This window comes from Rhipicephalus sanguineus, chromosome 11 (assembly GCF_013339695.2).
Source record: "Rhipicephalus sanguineus isolate Rsan-2018 chromosome 11, BIME_Rsan_1.4, whole genome shotgun sequence".
Classification (NCBI taxonomy): domain Eukaryota; kingdom Metazoa; phylum Arthropoda; class Arachnida; order Ixodida; family Ixodidae; genus Rhipicephalus; species Rhipicephalus sanguineus.
In genome coordinates this window covers 40,878,606-40,898,099 of record NC_051186.1, presented here as the reverse complement: position 1 = coordinate 40,898,099, position 19,494 = coordinate 40,878,606, and the positions used below count along the sequence as shown (strand labels likewise).

The following is a 19,494-nucleotide window of genomic DNA, read 5'->3' as shown; positions in this document are numbered from 1 at the left end:
TGTCAATTTCCGTTTCTTAACCCTTCCGCTACCTTGCGGGATTCCGCAGAACCGATTCGAACATATCCGTTGCATTGTAATACCGGCAAAACAGTTTGTCATTACTTCGCTATACCTAATACTTCCTTATAACCGTGGCTGTTGTAATGAGTTCTGACTGCAATACACTAAGTTATGTTTATGGAATGACGAAAAAGTCAGTTTCGTCACACGGACGATGCAATGAATGGGATAGCAATGAACTGAATGTTAGACGAATTAAGGCTAGCAGCTCACTCCTCTAGCACCTGACCTTCGTGCTGCCTATAGCTTCAAGGCAGACTAGGCTTTGAGAAAGCAGCACGTACAAAGGTATCAACCTTCTGCTGATCCCTGTCAAGCAAGGGTGCACACAACCGTGTACGGCTGCTCAAAGTGCGCAGCCCCCACCTTTGGGACCCCCATGGGTCTTTCGCACAAAGGAAGATGGCCAGCGCGTTTCCTCTACGGTTGAGCCGCGATCAATGGATGCCATCACACACTATCCCTTGTGGGGATTGAGGCTTGCCCGTCGCCACTGCGCGGGTTTTTCGCCTATTTCTGCCATCCTCATGTCCGATCATGTCGCTCCCCTCCTCCGCCGTCCTACGGCGCTGGGCGAGCGGGGGTGACGTTAACCCTCCTCACCCCGGCGCCGGATCGCGACGGTGGCGCCGCGTGCGGGTCTCGCGTGCTCGCGTCTCGCGAGACGTTTTGCGCGGCGAGTAAGACTCTCTCTGGACCTCGTAAGGTGAGCACGTCTTTTCTTTCCTGTCCGTCGGCTCCTTTGTTTGGGCTCGCTCGGACGGAGTTCGCCAACGGTGCCTTGCGCCAGCGGCGAGCGCTTACCTTACGTTGTCCTTTCCGAACGCTAGGCTGAAGAGCGGTGCGGTGCATTCGCGCGTGGTCTTACTACGCCGAAACCGTATCTATCGAAGCCAACGCGAGCGGAGTTTGCCCTTGCTCGAGCGATCGGGCCCTGTTTTGGTCGCTGATCGTGAGAGCACGCAGCATAGTCGCGAGAGACCCGTTTCCTCTCAGCGGCGTGTCGCCGTGAGCCCGTTGCCCGCGGAGACGTGCTAACGGCACCCTTTGTGTTGTACTTTCGCCCGTGGCGTGGGGAAGCCTGTTTTGCTTCTCCCGCCGCCTTTGGGAGCGGGCGTTGTACGGCGTTTTGTGGTGTTGCCGCAGGCAATAAACTGTTGCGGATCTCGAGAGCAGTACTGTGTACTTGCCGCGTTGCGCTCGGCGCCTTTGCGCTCGAACGTACGTGTGCAGTGGCGCGCTAGTTCACGCGAGGCGACGGCAAACGCGGCCCTGTGGCTCGCTAAGTCCGAACCCACGCTAGTGGCCGTACTCCTGTGAAGTACGTGCACACTACACCCTTGCAAACAGAACATGCGATGCATGGGGCGATCATGGTGACGGCAAAATGCACCTGTGGTGGCCACAAGAAAGACCAAACAGGACCAGGTCTTTCTCGTCTTCATTGTTTTGCGCTGTTTTCTACTATGAATATGCACCAACAACCTCAAGTTCACATGCTCAAGTTCAGTGCGCGCCGGGCGCAATCAGTTTCGATTTTGACCTTGATATTCGATGATGAATATCTCGAACTACGTGCAACTCTTGTGATTTCTAAAAAATAGGTATGCCGTAAATTGGCACGCACCACAACTTTGTAATATTAAACACGCGCCCTCTAGTCAATAATTAAAAAGGTTAATTAACGGGTTTTTGTGAATTAATTCCAACAGTGTCATTTTAACTGCGGCAAAGTATTTTCGCCTTGATGTGGAGTTAGTGTGCGAAAACGGCAGGAGCCTTACAATACAGATTTTTATAAAAAATCTGTATTGTCTAAAAAAAAAAACACCCTGTATACACACACACATGAACATACATAAAGGGCAGTCGAACCCCCCCCCCCCCCCCAAAAAAAAAATTCTGGCTATGCCCCTGGTTCCATTCTATCTAGCCTATAATGTCCTGATCACTTATGTGTCATGTTTTTGCTTTCATTGATGTTTTTCATTGTTCTAAAAACCAGTGTTCCCATTCTTTTTCTTTTCATAACTTTTTTATTTCTTACACTTACACACTGTGCGCCCCCCCCCCCCCCCCCTCAAACTTTATTATTTACATTTGTGGAATGACCATGAGCCTTCAGGTTAGAATGCAATGAAACCTGTGACAGGTGAGCTGCTGATTTCAAAAAGCAATACTTTTGTCATTTTTATCCGGGAGTCAAACAAGTAATTCGACTGAGTAGTGTGCCAGATTAAGGCACACACAGCATTCCAGAAACCTTGCTCTTAAAAGAGTGCCCCTTCAGAGTCACACAGTGAGAGGCCTTGAGATATTTCACAGCAGAGTCAACTGATTGCTAGAAGTTACCTTGGCAAGCAGCAGACTCCGGACGCAGTCCCTTTCTTCATATGCATAATTTTTTGCCATACTCGAAGAGTCTCCTTTTCATAAAAAAATTTTTGCTCTATGATTTCTGCGCTGCAGTCCTTTTCAGGTGGATTCATCTGTTCCCTCTTCCGCTTCCCGAAATACATAAATCTCACGAAATTCGCACAACATAAAAAAAACAACCTGGAGGTCACTTAAGCTTTGCTTTTAAGAGTGCCGCGCGATAGCATTATGAGGCATTGTCTGCATCGCCTTCTCATTCACTTGTCATGCTTCACTTCTCGGAAGACACCTCAACTGTACTGTGAGGGAACGTCTGTGCGCATGACATTGGCTGTTGTAAACCTTCTTATGGCGCCTACTGCAATTACATTTGTGAAGTGCCCCCAATGTGCCTGTAATATGCGCACCGCACCTACATGGCTGCATACTTTGTTGATGCTGTGGCGGATGACAATGAATTATAGCTCAGCCCTGTGTAATGGGTTGGCAGCGTTCAAGCACCCACTCGTTATGCAATTCGCATGGAGCAAAGTCTGGTGCAATTCTACGCTTTGCCACGCAATGCTACATGTGTTAACGTGACTCCTTGCCCAACATGACGACTGCATAGCAGTGATGCTACCGAGGATTTCTGATTTGGAGCAATTTTTGGAGCAGCAAAATTTTCGTTTTGGAGCACTTTGGAGCAGCAAAATTTTCATCTTGGAGCACTTTGGAGCAGATAATTTTGCATCTGGGAGCACTTTGGAGCAGCGAATTTTACATCCTGGAGAGCAATACAGAGGCATATTGCATTAACATTCAAGCACCCGAGTATTATTATGGGGCTCTTATGAAGGCTAGAAATATTTCGATTCATTGCAAATCTCATGGAAAAAGTCATCCCAGGAGCACAGGCGTGCGCACACAGGGGGGGGGGCAGGGGGGGCGCCCCCCCTAATCACCTAAAGGGGGGGGGAGCGCAAAATCTGCCCCGTACATTGACCCTTGCGATAGCAATATATGGACACTCTCGGCGGATTTTTGCCGTCGCCGTTGCCGTAATTTTCCGTTATAAAGTCCAAATTAACAACATCACCACGCGCATTCTAGCCGCGGGTAAAAGCTCGCGAGCGCTGGCGACAAACGCGGCTGAAGCGGAGATTAAACTAGCCGACCGTCTGTCTCCGCCGCACGGACAGCGCATGAGATAACATCTTCCCGCGTGCGGGCCTGCCGTCGATTGCTCATCAAACAGAGCGGGAACGCCCCGCCCGTCTTTCGTAAGGAGCATGAAGGGACGCCAGAGGAGCGGAAGAGGGGGGGGGGGGCGCATCGCTCGAAGGGCGCAGTCGCTTGCGCGCGCGCTATCTCGAAGCATCAGGAGACGGCTCGTAAACTTGCTGTGCTCTCAACGCTTACTTCGCGTTAGAAACTCGGAGCAAGAAAACGCTTCGGTTCCTGGAGGGGCCATATTCCCTTAAACCAGCGTTTTGTTCAGTTACGCCAGATCGGATCCAAAAGAGTTAGCTGCTAGTCTTACTTTGTTTCACAATACAATTTTTTGGTATCGCATTCATTGCTTCGCTCTTAAGCGAAACTGAGTTTTTTTTTTTTAACCGTTAGCTATTGAACCCCGAAAGCGAGGGGCGGACGTGTAACATGGCGTAGCCGCTTCACCGTGGGCCGTCAGCGACGGGCCCGCTACTGACAGCTGCGCATTTGCGGCTGCTCCGACCAGGAGATATGACTTTACTATTGAGGTGACATTTTTAAAAAATCAGGCAAAAAATTCGAATTGGAACCCTTGCACGTGAGCTCGAAAGGGCAGGGCCTTTTAGGGGGTATTTACCGCCGAGTGATTACAAACTCAGACGTGCTGGCGGAAGGAATTACGAAAAAAGCACTTCTGGATGAAGATAGATGGATAAAGTATATCTGAGGAAAACTGTCAACGCGTTTCCACCGTTCGCGTGCTCTTCCATAAACGCGAAGCAAAGAAAATTCGATATTGTCCCATATATCTACTGCAAGCGATCCCAGATTTCATTCCGCGATGTCTGGAAACAGAAGTGACAGACATTTTAGCGGCACGCATGTAGTTATTACTGAACACTGCTTTCCTTACGTGCCGTGCGACGCTTGAAACGAGATATCAGCAGCGTTTCTGCAACAGACGACGTCCGCCGATCAATCCCCGTCGCACTTTCTCACTACCGAGAGGCCTAGACGTCACGAGCCTCTGCGGAGAGCGCGTTTCGCTGTCGAGCCGACTTGTAGAACAGACGCTGCGTCGGCATCGTGCACGGCATCGTGGCTTATTCGGGACGCACGCCCGAGCGCTATTTATTCAGCGGAATAATTCTTGGTCCATGGTTGCGACTTTGGCAGCCCCAAGATCAAGGTGCACATGTTCTGATGCGCCGGCCGTGCGATTGCCGGTGATAGACGCCCCCAAACCCGAGACTTTGGCGCAGTTTGGCGCAATTTTCGTCGATATTATCAGGATGGCGCAGCAAATACAATTTGGCGCAATTTGGCGCAGTTGGCACAGGAGTGGAATCACTGCTGCATAGGGTCTTTTAACAAAGTAGTTTGAAGCACTGGCATGGCTCTGTCGTAAAACACCCGGCTGCCACACAGAATACCTGGGTTCAATTCCTCGAACCCTAATTTTTATTCTTTGCATCCATTGGGATTTATCGCTCACAATCAATGCTGCCGATGCCGACACTGACATTACCTTCCTGCGACACTGGCTCTTCAAAGCTGTTACGTTAGAAAAAGAAACGCTAAGAATTGTCACATGCTGCTTACCCTGACTGTTGGGCTTCCATTGTAGACGGAATGATCTCTTCTTCAAGACTTGGATCATGCTAGAAAAGAAGAAGCAAAAAAAATTCATACTGCAACCATCACAATTATTCAAAAGCAGTTAATGGCGCGCCCATCCACCTTTTGGACTTGAATCGCATCCGCAATGATCGACTCCCCAGGAAAGCACAAAAAGCGCACGAAACTCAGTGCTTAACTCTAATCATATTTCAACACTGACTCACAACGCTGTTGCAGATTGCAAAGACCATGTCGGTCACGCTTGAGAGAGTGCAGGGACTTTGCTCTTGTTAACCTTAAACGACTCAGAGCTGCACTGTGAATGATGGATGTTATAATGGTGTGTGCTGTATTATTGGTTCGTACAACTAAGGTCACTGAAGCCTTACCACCAGCACTTTCGATTCAGGAAGTAATTCAGTACTAACTTATAAGTGTCAGCTCAAGAAGCAACAAACAAATGCAACTGAGCAAAGCAGTGGTTCAAGCCAAGCTTTGCAGAAATGAAGTCGAGCATTGCTTATGCCGTGTTTTGAAATGCACTGGCTGCAAGTTTTCTTTGCTGATACTACGCGATACTAGGCGTTCATCTGCAGTGGTGGCCATCTCCACTGACATAACGAAGTTAGTTCATGAGGCTTTATGTCGGCAAGACACATCAAGGTTATGAGGTTTTCCAGCGAAATTTTGACTTATTGACATTTTTTAAATGTGAACCTAATATATTTAGGTGCATGGGTGTTCTTACGGTTCAGTTTCATCGAAATGCATGCATTGCAACCAACAACTTCGTGTTAATTAGCAGAACACCACAGCTGGAGAGTTATGCGACACAACGGCATGACCGTCCAGAAGGGGGTGAGGAGATGAGTTGGTACAGTGGTGTCTTACCGGTATTAGGTCGGACTGGAGCAGGTCCTTGCGGAGGGCGCTGGCTCGGAGTGCACACAGTGCCAACAGGGACTGCAGAAGGGCAAGCACTTCGCCCGCCTCCTTGGTCTTCTTGTGCTCGCGTGGCTGTCCAGCGTCGGAGTCGCCCTCGCATGGGGGCGTGGACTCTTGTATCGTGTTCAGGGCTTTTAGCCGCGGCAGGAACCGGTGTAACTGGTCTTGCAGCACCTGAAGAAACACACAGAATGGAGGAGGGGTTGGTTCAAAGCACACTGGCTGCAATCTGATCACATGCACAGAAATAAGGTCCAACTAAAGGTTCTATCATGTTAGGCTGTAATACGGCAAAGTGATGACTCCATGGGCATTCTTAGATGAGATTTAAAAAGCAAACTGCAAATGACAGGAAATGTCAGCATGAAGTGTAGGGTCCCTGCTTATTTGGGGAAGGGGGCTCGGAGTTGAAGGAGCTGTGCACATTGAGGGACGCAGAGCAAATCAATATGTCATTGTTGTGGTAAAAATTTGGATATGTACTAGTGAGTCGGCCCGTTGGAACAGATTCTCCTATACAATTTCTGCGCACCAAACACAGGGACAAAGGACAACACATGCTCGTCCGTGTGTTGTTCTTCTTTGTTCCTGTGTTGTGTGCAAGAAAATTGTGAAGTTGGAGGTGTATACAGTAAAAGCTCGTTAATTCGACTCTCGTTAATTCGGAAAATCGGTTAATTCGGACACGTCATCTGGTCCCTGTAAATATACACATCACTCTATGAGACTGGGCGCTCGTTATTTCGGACAGATTTGACCGCAGATCGGATAATTCGGCGACTTTCAGGCCGCTGGCGAGGCTCGAAAACGAAAAAAGAACAATTCGGAACAAAAGTGAAGCTCAAACGCAGCATCGCCATGGACATCAATTGTCGACTTGGCTTGACTTGAGACTGGTTGACCGCCTTTTCTAAGCGTGTGCCATTTAATTGCTTTGTTCCCGTTGGTGTGCTGCATCGTTAAACGTCGTTTTATCGAGGAACGATTCAGTACGGCTCCTTTAGCTTGATTGTTGCTGGTGCTTTTGTGCTGACTTTTCGTGTGAACGCACTCTCCGCCGATGGCAACGCCGGCGAAGCGGCCCAAGTACGAGGCGAAGGACTTCACCACCAAAGTAGAAATTTTGCGTGCCCTGAAAAATGGGCTCTGCCGACAAGGAGTTGCTCCTGTGCCATGACGTCGGCAAACAATACGACGTGAGTCTCCTGAGCGCAGTTAGCATTCTTGCGTGTGTGTGTGGCAGAACACGCCTGCGCACGCCATTGCCAACTGTTTCAGGCACAGTTGCTTTGTTGTACCCGACTCCAGCGATGCCGAAGTGTCGCCGGACGACGGTGCCGATGATGGGCAGGATTTCGGAAGTGTTATGCCTGATGCAGTGACACTAGAGAATTATATCGGCATTGATGATGGCGTTGCCACTGCCGGCTGTCTGACTGATGAGCAAATCGTCAAGGAAGTGATGCATGGCAACGAATCCGAGAACGAAGAGCCTGAAGAGGAGCAGCCACACCATGAGCCACACGGGCCTCCTCGCACTGTGAAGGAAGTCGCGGAGGCCCTCGTCGACCATGAAGAATTTCGTTTTGGCACTGCAGGCAGCATGCGAGCTGCTGAGCACCTTGAAGGGCTCAGAAAAATTGTGTCAGCGCGAATTTCTGCTCGAAAACAGACACGCATCCGCGATTACTTTGTAAAGTAAAGGTATTTTGAAAAAACTCTTGCATTTACTGTGTTTATTTCGACCATTCGATAATTCGGACATTCGGTTAATTCGGATATTTTTTCCGGTCCCTAGAAATCCGAATTAACGAGCTTTTACTGTATAAACATGGTTGATTCCAGAAGTGTAAGTACATGTTTAGAACAAAATGCAGCTCTTAAGGAACTGCTAATGTATGCAGCCCAAGGGAGAGGTATCTTCTGAATGGTGTTGGGTGGTTTCCTGTAAGGTTTCCTGGGTGACGGCTTGGCCTCAATAATCTTGTTCGCACTTTTGCGGCTTTCTTTCAAATGTATCGTACTTTGGCTGGTGTTGACAAGAATCATGAACCAGGTGTTCCATATTTTGACTTTTTCTGCAAACCATTCCTTCCTTAACACCGCTTAGTTGACACTGACCTATTCCTTGGTTAGTAGTGAACGGTTCACTTTCTGACTGCATTTAGTCGTGCTCGACCTTTGGAGCAATCTTAATATTTGCCACAGCCATCAGCATTGAGGGATGGCACAACCACTAACCAGGATCTGGCGGTAGCGGGCCACCAGGAGCCGTGGTGGCAGGTTGGCGTCCTTGTCCCGACCCTTGAGCCATTTCCTGGTGGCGATCATCCACAGAGCCAGCTGCTGGAGGGCGCTGCTGTAGTGTGGACAGCGCAGCAATGCCCATCGCAGACGCTCCTGGTAGTTCCACGCGTTCTGGCATACCGTGTCCCAGCGTGCAGCAGCAGCCTGTAAAACCAAGTAAGGCGGTTGTGCGTCAGCAAAGCCACAGCTGGCAGACAAAATGAAGTGTTGCTGTACAGCACTCACAGATTCAAACGCAACATCAAAGCTTTCAGCATAACGATTGGTATATGCGCAACTGCTCGAGATAACTGCATCATGCGGCTATGAATCTGGCCACTAAAGGTAATGCTGGTTCTGATGCAAGTCCTCCCGGGTCGAAATCACACCAATATGACATGCATTGAAAATGGTGGAAACGGAAGTAATGTGCATTACTTAGCCCTAAATTTTTGTATTTAATCTGTGAGCACTGTACATCACTGAAGACTTCAACATATACCGCAGTTTATAAACGCAGCTGAGCTCCCCTAGGAATTTCTGAGGGGTTCTTGCAATGGTTCAACATACACCATACTCGACATACAGTCAACGTCCGATTTTTCGGACTCCCTAGGGACCGCGAAATCGTCCGAAAAATCGGGTAGTCCGAAAAAACGAATTAATGCTTTTTACTCCGCTAAGCGGTCAAATCGCCACAGCCACGTCTGAAATAGATTTAATGCCTCCCAGTACAATTATCAGGCATTTTGGTGCTCGCCCAGGTTCTCGCAAATACATTCGGCACCTGCCGCGAACCCCGCTTAACTACGTGCGTGCCAACCGCCACTTTTGCATCTCCTGATGAGCGCCGCTGATAACAGCAAAGCGCAGAATAGATTACGGCTCTCTCGCATGAAGCGTTTGGAAACGATGACGTGGAACACAAAGACTGTGGCGGAAGAGCGGACGACTCGTCCTGCTTTCCCCGATGCGTGTGTGCATGTAAACGATACGATGCGCACACACATCGCCGAATCTCCGCCGATACGCAGCATTTGCTGCCGTGTCAAGCCGATCGTTTCTAGTTGTGTGCAGCACATCGCCAACTAAGCTGACGCCGTCACTGTACTGTTGCTGTATCGTACGCACGCATTTATTATGAAAGGGTTCGTGATGCGCACTTTGTTCCTGACCGCACACGGGCGCGGCAATGGCAAGCTGGTTTCGTCCGTGAAGGCAACGCGTCTGTGCGGCGCACTTTGCCGTCTCGCACAAAGAGGCAGCAGGAATGGCGGCGCGGCGCATTTGGGTTCTCGCCTATTAAATGCGTGCAGTACGCATGGAACTGCGCTAGGCCACATGCACTACCGAGCAGTTAACTGAGATTCTTATCGTAAGGGTTGTCAGCGATTAAGCCGTACTGGCGCGTTTGCCACCTGCCGCCATCAGGCCTCCGTGCATTTCCGCGGCTTATCCGTAAAGACATCGCCGCACGGCGCCGTGATAGCGACCCCTTTGAATTTCTGGTCTGCTTCACCCCATAACACTTCGGCATTGCGACGAAGCTGACTTTCGGACTCTGCTGCTGTCGCAAACAGATCGACTCGCGAAAGCGCTGGTTCGAACCTACGAGATGATAGACGCGGCTGAGGTGGGGGCTTCAAATAATGCCTTTCGGACCTGCAATTTGGGCAGAAAGTCTGAAAAATCGGACGCGGAATAGTCTCAGCGACCGAAATTTCGGACGTTCTAATACATTGACGTCTAAGGGGCTGGTGACGGTGCCGCGAATGCGTCCGAATTTTCGAGCATGTCCGGAAAATCGGGCGTCCGAAAAATCGGCAGTTGACTGTATCTGGACTTGACCAGACTTATCATGAGCATGAGACGTAACAACGGAATTTTCATGTCAGCTACAACTTCACTATCACAGTATCGCACAAATCCAGCCGTGAGGGTTCGTACCTTAAGCCTTTTCTGCAGATGAGGATCTCTGATCTTTTGTCCTTGAAGCCAGTCCAGGAGGATCTTGTACCTGCGGCACTCATCAAGAAAGTCCTGGAAGGACAAGATTTTGACAGAAATATTAATACCATTTCTTGAAAGGCTGCAATGTGAAGGATCAAGAGTATCGTAAAACGTTGAGTGTATGCCACGTTCAGTAAAAACCGATTCAAATAAAGCCATTAATAATTGTTGCAAGCCACCAAGAATTGCCTAAAATGCGCAGTTTCATTTTTCTTATCTTTTTTCCTGGCCTAGAATTTCGTGGCTGCCATATTGAATTTCAGTGCAGAAACTAACCTCACCCGCACCCCCAATATCAACTGCATTATCCATTTCTTTTTTTTTTTCTTTCTTTAAAGAGAAGCCTTTTTGCCAAGTTGGAGCAACTTTTTGAGTCCATTTTCTCAGTGTCTGGGACACATTCAAGGGCGCCACCTAGGAACGGCGCAGTCAAGGGGTTTTTACTTGCATAATATCAGTGTCGACTAATGCTCGCTAACTGTTGGCTATCTGCTCTTACAACAATGTAATAAAGTAATACATGTGCACTACTAAGCCTCTGCCTTACTTTATTAAGCAATTTACACACAATAAAAATCACTACAAATTTTCTATATTTCTTGTGGAGTGGGGGGGGGGACACTTGTTTCGTTTTTTACGATAGATTAAAGGCTGGTAATGAGCCACTTTCAAAGGCACAGGAACAGGTTCTCTGTGAAATGGACCGACGAAAAGGAGGATCAATGAAATGAAAAAGTAAGTGGAAAAAAACAAACAGAAGCGATACTCACGCTGTGCGAGTTAACAAGCGCAGTCAGTTCTTCGAGGTCTTCCGGGACCTTGTCCGGTCCAAACCGGTCGGGAACCGTTTCGAGCCACTGTTCCAGACGCAGCAGCGCCTCTTCTACATCCGAAACGTCGGGCCTCTGTTCTTGTTCTTGTTCAAAGGCTTTCTCGGGAGCCACAGTTTCCAGCAAATCGGTCAATTCGTCTAAAAGTAAACAAGAAAATAAAAATAGCGTGCAGTAAAGGGAGAAAGAGACGCAAGTTATGTTTCTGTACACTGTACTGTTGGTGAAAATAAGATGCCAATGTTAAAAAAAAAAAAAAAAGATATTGGCATGCGTACCATCAGCTTCGCTGCTCTCGGACGAGCTTCGCATGCGTCTGAGACGCTGATCATTGCTGATGTTGCTGACGAGCACATTTACAACTTGGTGCTGAAAATAAATACATAAATACCACATTTAGAGCTTTGCATATCATGATAGTGCATATTTAGCTACTCTAGACCACATATACCAGAGCACTATTGAAGAATAAGGTGCCCACTTTATTCCAAAAATCCTCTATTATTAGCAGATGTTTTCCTTGATAAAACTAAAAAAAACAGTACTACAGGCTTGGTTTATTTGTCACCACATCACCAGTTAAATAAGTTAGCTATATATTATTATAAGTTGGACATATTAGACCCAATTAGGCTGTAGAAGAAAAAGATCCACTTGGTTTTCAAACTCACCAGAATATACAAGTTAGTCGTAATCGGCAAAAAATACTTCGACAAAACATTGCATTAATGTAATGCGAAAATATTGCGAAGTTGGAACTACATGGTAGAATGTAAAAGCTTTTCAGGAATGCCTCGAGGTACAATATGCAAAGCAGGGGCTCCATAAAATTGTTGTTAACCAACTTAAACTGCTGCTTTTCTGCACGACATTCTCGTTTCTCGTTGAAGTCGTCAGTGGTTACTCACGAGGTTCTGCGAAGCAGCTCCGGCGATTGGAAGCTTCTCCGGCGTAACTTCGCCGTGCTCGCCGGCAACAGGAGGAATGATTGACGAGGAAGTAGCGCCTGAGAAAAAAAAAAAAAAAAAAACGTGACTAATTAATCCAAATTTGTCGCACTTTATACTAAAACGGCAGTGTTCCTGTCACTTGTCTTCTGCACTGCTATTTGGTACCCTTTATAACAACAGTTCACTTGACAACTTGAACATGGAATGGTAAACACTGCCCTGTGCAGTTACTTTACATAAGTTTTCTTGCTAGCAAACTCTTTCCCCAAACTGTCGCTGTCTTCCCATTATTGGGTCGACGATTATGTAGACTAGGTTGCTATTGATGCTGGCTTTCTTGCGCAGCCAATTATTGCAATTCTACTGCCTTTAACAAAGCACACTCGTAGATCGGTTCCAGTTGGCAGTGTAATGCCCTCCTGACAATCACCTGAAGCCTACAGGCTACAGTTCGAGAAGTGCAACACCAAGCTGAACGCATGGCACTCTGGATACATCTAAAAGTAGAAAAGTAGTTTTCTTACTGCCTTTTTTTTGACAATTGTCTTGCTCGATCTTGTTAAAACAATTTCTTCTTTGTTATGTTAATATGCACGTGCAGATGAAAGACAAAAGAAAGAAGTGACAAATAATTAGGAAACAGTGTTTCTTTCTTTCTTTTAAGCATCCGCTCTACATACGGTGTATGTAGTAGGTCAAGCGTAACCGACTGACATAAGCTGTTGCCCTAGGTTTCATAATATAGGATGCAGCTGTGTATAAACATGGAAGTTGAGAACTTTTAGTGATAGCAGCAGAGACTTGCTGAGAACCAAGTCACCAGAAGAAGGTTCTGCGAAAGTTCATAGATGCACTTACCAGTTAATTGCTGACTTTGTTCAATGTCTTCTTGAATTGGTTCCTTGTCCTGCAAACAAGCCACATTAGGGGACATTAAAGAATTTGCTCTGCGAAAGTAGCAGCTCAGAGGAAAACAAGTTTTGAAGCACTCTAAGCAGAGATTTGCTGCTATATTTCAAACGAGCGCGCAACTATAATCAGAAATAAAAGGAATGTCTGAAGTGAAAGGGTCTGCTCTTTGAAAAGCTTGGAATAAAATAAAATGAGAAAGCATTAAATACAACATGTGGTACGTTGTGCTTTGCAAGTGTTCCACGTGGAAGGGATGTATAGAGGACTGCCAATTAAATGTTGACACGGACTCAAAGTTTGACAGGGCAATAAGAATTAACAAAATCCAGCATATCTCAAAAGCCACACGCACGCAGGCCATTTCTCGTTTTGACAGCAAACTCCCTTGGAGTCTCTCCAGAAAGTGCTTGTAGTGTGTGGCCAACGTTGCATTAATACTAGGCCTGCACAGTCCAATGAAGGGCCAGCATGTTCAAACTTGTGGTTCCTACATCATGTGCTTAGCTAGTACCTTTGCACCAAAATAGAACAAAGTTGATTTGCGTCCATGTAGTACATTGCAATACTAAACAAAACATGTTGTTGGGCGGGTTGCTTCATTCTTGACCAGAATCGTTACAATGCAACCCAGGGAAGAGCATCGCTCGCAGGAGTTGCAAGTCACACTTTTCCCCGTCTTTAATTCTTCGCCTTGTTATTGGGCCAACATAGGATCAAAGTGACACGACATTGTACTGAAGTAACTGCTGGGGTTTCCGGATTCACCGACCTCGTCCGGCGACCTGGTTCCAACCAGCGCGCCCGCGCGCTGGCACAGGTCCTGCCAGTAGAGGTGCAGCTCTCCCAGTGCCGGGCCCGTGGCGATGCCTGCCAGCAGGAGGCCGAACCGCTCGACCTCCGAGCCGGCAGCTCTCAGCTCGGTGAACTGGGTGCTGCCTTGAAGGAGCTCCTGCCGCAGTGCCTGCAATGCAGTGCATGGTTCGTGAAGAGTTTGTCGAAAGTAACAATGCCTTCAATCATCATCACCGCCATCACCCTGTCTTTTGCCCCCTGCAGCAAGAAGGCTTCTCCCAATGACCTCCAAAACACCCTGTCCTGCACGATCAGATTCAGTTTCGCACCTCCGAATTTCTTAGTTTCGTCGCTCCACCTACCTTGGCTGTCCCCATCCACGCTTCCCATCTCGTGGTATCCATTCTGACATTCTAACTGACCATCTATTCTCCATCCTTCTCATAATCTAGCCTGCCAAGGAGCATTTTTTCCTTTTAATATCTACTAGTACATCGGCCAACCCAGTTTGTTCTCTGATCCACTCAGCTATCTTCCTATCTCTTAGGGTTACGCCTGCCATTTTTCGTTCCATTGCATGCTGTGTGATCCTTAGCTTCTTTTCGAGTTTCTTTCTTATTCTCCAGGTTTCTGCGCCACACATTATGACTGGCAAAAAGCAGTGGTTGTGTACTTTCTGCCTTACTGACAGTGGTAAGTTACCGGTCATGAGTTGAGAATGCCTACCGTATGCACACCAACCCATCCTGATTCTTTGGTGAACTTCCTTACATGAGTAACAAGACGTACCTCGGGGTCGTCCTCCTCCGTGGAGTGTCCCATCTCAAGCCTGCTGAGCATCAAGTCCTTCTCGGTCAGCCATAGCATGAGTTGCTCCCGCAGTGCGTCCCACTGCTCCCAGGTGTGCGTCGCTCCGCGGTAGCGTTCCAGGGATTCCCGCACCGAGTGCCTCCTCGCGAGCCAGTCGTAGCGCAACTGGTCGATGTAAGTGCCGAGGCCCTCGTCCACCGGACAGTCCTGGATCAGGCTCTCGTACCGGCGGCAGACGTTGTTCAGTGGGACTTCTATTTCTTGCACTTCGGGCAGCAGGCGCTGTGTGTGTAAAAGCATGCGAAACATGTAAAATGTCGACATGAAGAGCGAATGGCAGTTGTCTAAAACTGAGAAGGTGGCGCTGAATGTTTCAGAAGCTACAGACGTTTACAGATGGTTACATTTGCCTTATTTCAACCACATTTAGCATCAAACGCAAGCTGGACACGATTAAGCGATGCCCTCATGCTTCGATATGCTTTTTTGTACAATTACTGACATCACATTCATGGGTGGTCAGATATTATTGCTAAATGAAAGACCAAGCCTTCCAATCCCACAGAAGCAAAATGCTGGGAAGTGTCAGAACACAATAAATAACCTGCTCTGATAGTTGTTCTGATGAACTAGTTCCAGTTCTGGCGTTCATTTGGGAAGTACTGTGCGTTAGGTCCAGATGGAACTACCGAGTTAAGGAGCGTTAAAGCCTAGCTACTTATCTTTGACACCTGAAAGTGCACTCGTGGTGAAAAGTGCCTAGGCATAAACAACATATTAACTTGAGTAGACTGTCAAGGCCCATCAATGAGAATTCATCATTCAATGTAATGCTGGTGCAGAATCAGGGTAAAAAAAGAAAAGTTCGGCCAGTTTCGCGCCGTGAGTTATTTGACTCAACTAAACTTGACTTAATTTAGCAGCAGCATCATCACCATTTAGCATCATCATTATCATTTCAATTTATTCCTTTCTTTATTCATTCCCCACTCCGGTCACATGATCTGCGTGAGACCTACAACTACTACTACTGCGATGACGACGATGACACAAAGAAGACGAGACAGCTTCGCCGTATAAACAACCAAAATCGCAATGCCATTAATGAATAAGCTCAACAGGGTCCTTACCTCCAATGCTTCAACAGTTTGCAAAAGGCTTTCCAGGTCGCCGCCAAAGGTGCGGCCAAGGGTCTCCTCTGCGGTCCGCACGTTGGCGAGCCTACCAGCCAACTGCTTCACTTCCTCCCACAAGACATTCGCAGCACTTAATCTGCAGAGACAAGACAAAGGGATGAGCCTGGCCGACGCACATCGGGGAGAAAAGCGCATATATAAGGGCTGACCAGGGCTGCTGGCCGATTGCCAGCGCGTCTGTCGGGACGAGTCAATTGGACACTTACGAGTGCATATCACGAAACGTTCTTGTCGCTAGACACAAAGGCTTCGCTCTCCATGGCGTTTGATAAGAGGAGTGATAAGCATTTCGGTTTGTTTCTCAGATAAGACAGTATTTCTGGTGATAGGGTGCTGTTGTGAAATAAATGTTATGATGACCAGAAATACACCAGTCACGTGCGTGCAGATAATAGAGTCTCTTGCTTCTCTGTGCATGTATTGTGAAATTGCTACATGCACACAAAAGCAGGCAACGTGCGTGATGTTTACAGTTTCGTTAACGTGTTTACATGGTCAACAGACATCTGAGTCATCTTGGACAGCATACAGAAACAGTTCAGGAAAGTGATCTTACAAGCTGTAAATGGGGATTGCAGACATCTTCACTGCTATCAGCTGCTTCAATAAAACATTTGAAAACTTGCTTACAGCTAATAATTTGATCTCTCCACAAATGTGACCTAGATTTGCAGAAATTTTGTCGGTTACACCAGGAAGCTCAACAGTCCACATGACATTATGAAATCAAACATCCTGTCCGCTTTCATAGTGTGACAGTGTCCTCAAGCAGTAACAGTCGTGTGCTGCCCTTGACAGATTTCTGTTCAAGATGTTCACCTTTATCACGTGAAAGACTGATTTAAGCACCTGTTTCGGCGTTCCTCGATCAGTGGTGCCAAGGCCTGCCAGCGCCTCTCGGCATCTGCCAGCTGTTCCTTAGCCTTGTCCTGATCTTCACTAGGTACGAGGTCATGGTAGTGCTTGAGCAAATCGCCGAGACTGGTCTGTAGCTGCTTCAGCAGTTCGCTGTGTTCAGACACGTCTTGCTTCTTCGCCTGCGAGTGCAGAGGGAAAACCGAAAGATGTAACAGTGCTTGCAAGGTCGACTCGAGAGCGATGCCTGCTTCAAGTGCAGTACTGCTGTTGTCTGCAACAAACTTTCTAATGCCGATTTTGTTCGTGGATATTTTTTCTTTCACTTCTGTTGAGCCAAAGCTATCTATTTCTGCGGTGGCTACAGCTTTCATTAGCTAAACAACAATGGCAACAACAATCGTTCAAAAGGAAGCAGATTATCTCCAGATAACATATTGCAACACCAAATACAGTACAGAAGCCCCTGATGTAAAAAAAAAGAAATCTACGTGGCTGAAGGCACACTTCATTACCACTGAAACTAAACAAACACTTGGGACAAGAAGGTAATTTTAAACTGAAAAGGCCCCTTGAAACACTGTTGCAGCTGTTCTCGGTCTTACACTTAAAATCAAGACTGCTAGCACTCCCCCACAACCCACGTTATCAACCCCATGTTAGCACTCCCCCCCACTTCCATGTTTATCAAGCCATAGAAGAAAGTTTTCTAATCTCAGTCAACGTCCACTGTGAAGAAATAACAATGCCTGTCTCATAACGCTAGAAAATTCAGTCAAATTCACTTTAGACACCTTTAGGCCTAATTACTTAGCGATTCTTTGTTTAACCTCTCAAAGATCTATTGCATTTTTGTAATAATGAATAATGAACTTTTCCTAAGATCAACAAATTTCTAGGAATCCTTAGCGTTTGCCTTAAAGAGAATCTTCTATGCAAAGCAGTGTACATAACTGCCGAAGCAATAATTTGCTGACGTGGTAGGTGCACCACAGTTTTTTCGCTTACTCGGTAAAACGTCACACTCCTTTCCAATACTGTGGATTGCATAAATGTGTGCCGATGAAATTATATTGCACTTACGTCCAGCAACTTCAGTTCTCTCTGCGCTTCCGCTGGTACGATCGTGGAGGCAAGATATGCTTCCATGTCGTCGAGCCAGAGGAGAAATTCTTCCAACCTCACATCGAACTCCTGCTGCAAGCCAGCCACGCCGTTCAGCCTCAATGTGCTGTAAAGTGAAATGTGGAAAGACACACTTGAGTGCATGCAGAATTATGCCTACTAGAAGCAGGAAACTTTCAAGTAAGGATGTGCCCTGAAACAGGGACGGCTTATTGTGGTTCAGCACAGAGAAATGACGTAAGACGATAGAGGACACAGCACTGTCTTCTGTTGATCTGCGTTGATCCTTCCCGCTAAACCACAAGACATGCAGATATGCATTTTTAAAACCACGAAGCTCTCATTGTCTATATCGCGTGCTATTGTTGAAAAAGAACAAAAAAAAACATGAAATTTCGCAACAAAATAACACTTTTGTTGCACGAATCTATCTTTAAGAACACTAAGCATGCATAATCACGGTATTACTGTGTCCGATTAACGTTCACACAAGTCCACGCAGTTTAGGCTTGGCATCACCTTTGCTGCAGGTTCCCTTCAGTCTTGTTGCACGACTCCTTGACGGCAGCAAGCTGGCTGTCCAATGCCTTCCTGATGTCCTCATCCAGAAGCAAAGTTCCAATGGACGCGCCGTAACGCAGCAGTCCATCGCAGTCGTCCTTGTGCCTCTGCGATTCCTGCCAGAAGCACAAAACACGTGAAAACACGAACTTGGAAACGACGTTATAAGGCACAAAAAATATGGCTACACAGAATAGAAAAACACAGAGACGTGCTCATAGCAACTCAACTGGCAACCTTGAGTTGCTAGTAGCATGTCGTCTGGTCTTTTTCTATTCTGTGTAGTCATCTTTTTTGCAATTTTTCAAGTTGCAAGTAAAAACCAACTCGCACAACTTTCTATTGCACTGAGCTTCGAAACTCAGGTTAGCACAAGATGGTTTCTTTCAAGGAGAGCCTATACCTGGGCTAGTTGCTAGTTAATGATGGTAAGTTGCCTTCAGAATGCATATGAAAGTACTCGTATTACTGGCAAAAGCAGAAAAAGAATAGCATATTTTAGGAGGGTTTGCATTAGAAGTAAAAATAAAACAAGTATGCATATAAACCCACAATTTCCCTTTTTCAACGAGATCGGCATCCTAGATATCTGAATTTATCAGCATCTTATAATATGTTATGCTGTAGGTAGGAGGTGGTATTAATGACGTACTGGAGCATGTGCAAGAATTGTGTATATATGGTGGTTTCCAATATGACGAATAAAGAGTTCCTAGTGAGTGGCTGGGTGAAAAAAATGTGCGTGCGTGTTGGGTGCCCTCTCTCAAGATGCCCATATGCACGTGACTATATTCTTATGCGCCCTCATGGTAAGGTAGCAAGATGATTTCCTCATTTTTTTATTAAATGAATACATTTTTGTTGTAAGGTTACATAGTACTGCTTCAGCAGGAATGTGGCTTGCTTTAAGTGAAACGGAAACCTTGCACAAAAATGGCTACTCAAACGCCATCTGCGTACATTTTTTTT

At 46.8% G+C, this 19,494-nt stretch overlaps 1 protein-coding gene across 1 annotated transcript in view; it reads right to left on the bottom strand.

The window, feature by feature from the left end:
• LOC119373770 (uncharacterized) overlaps positions 1 to 19,494 on the bottom strand; it is a gene marked incomplete at its 5' end in the record, with an annotated part of 48,220 nt that overhangs the window by 7,814 nt on the left and 20,912 nt on the right. Inside the window, 14 exon segments of the mRNA XM_037643830.2 lie at positions 5,236 to 5,294; positions 6,145 to 6,372; positions 8,440 to 8,649; positions 10,432 to 10,524; positions 11,265 to 11,464; positions 11,603 to 11,693; positions 12,233 to 12,330; positions 13,133 to 13,181; positions 13,956 to 14,147; positions 14,768 to 15,070; positions 15,919 to 16,060; positions 16,834 to 17,021; positions 17,923 to 18,070; positions 18,484 to 18,641. Of these exon segments, the coding sequence (XP_037499758.1) occupies positions 5,236 to 5,294; positions 6,145 to 6,372; positions 8,440 to 8,649; positions 10,432 to 10,524; positions 11,265 to 11,464; positions 11,603 to 11,693; positions 12,233 to 12,330; positions 13,133 to 13,181; positions 13,956 to 14,147; positions 14,768 to 15,070; positions 15,919 to 16,060; positions 16,834 to 17,021; positions 17,923 to 18,070; positions 18,484 to 18,641 (2,159 nt within the window).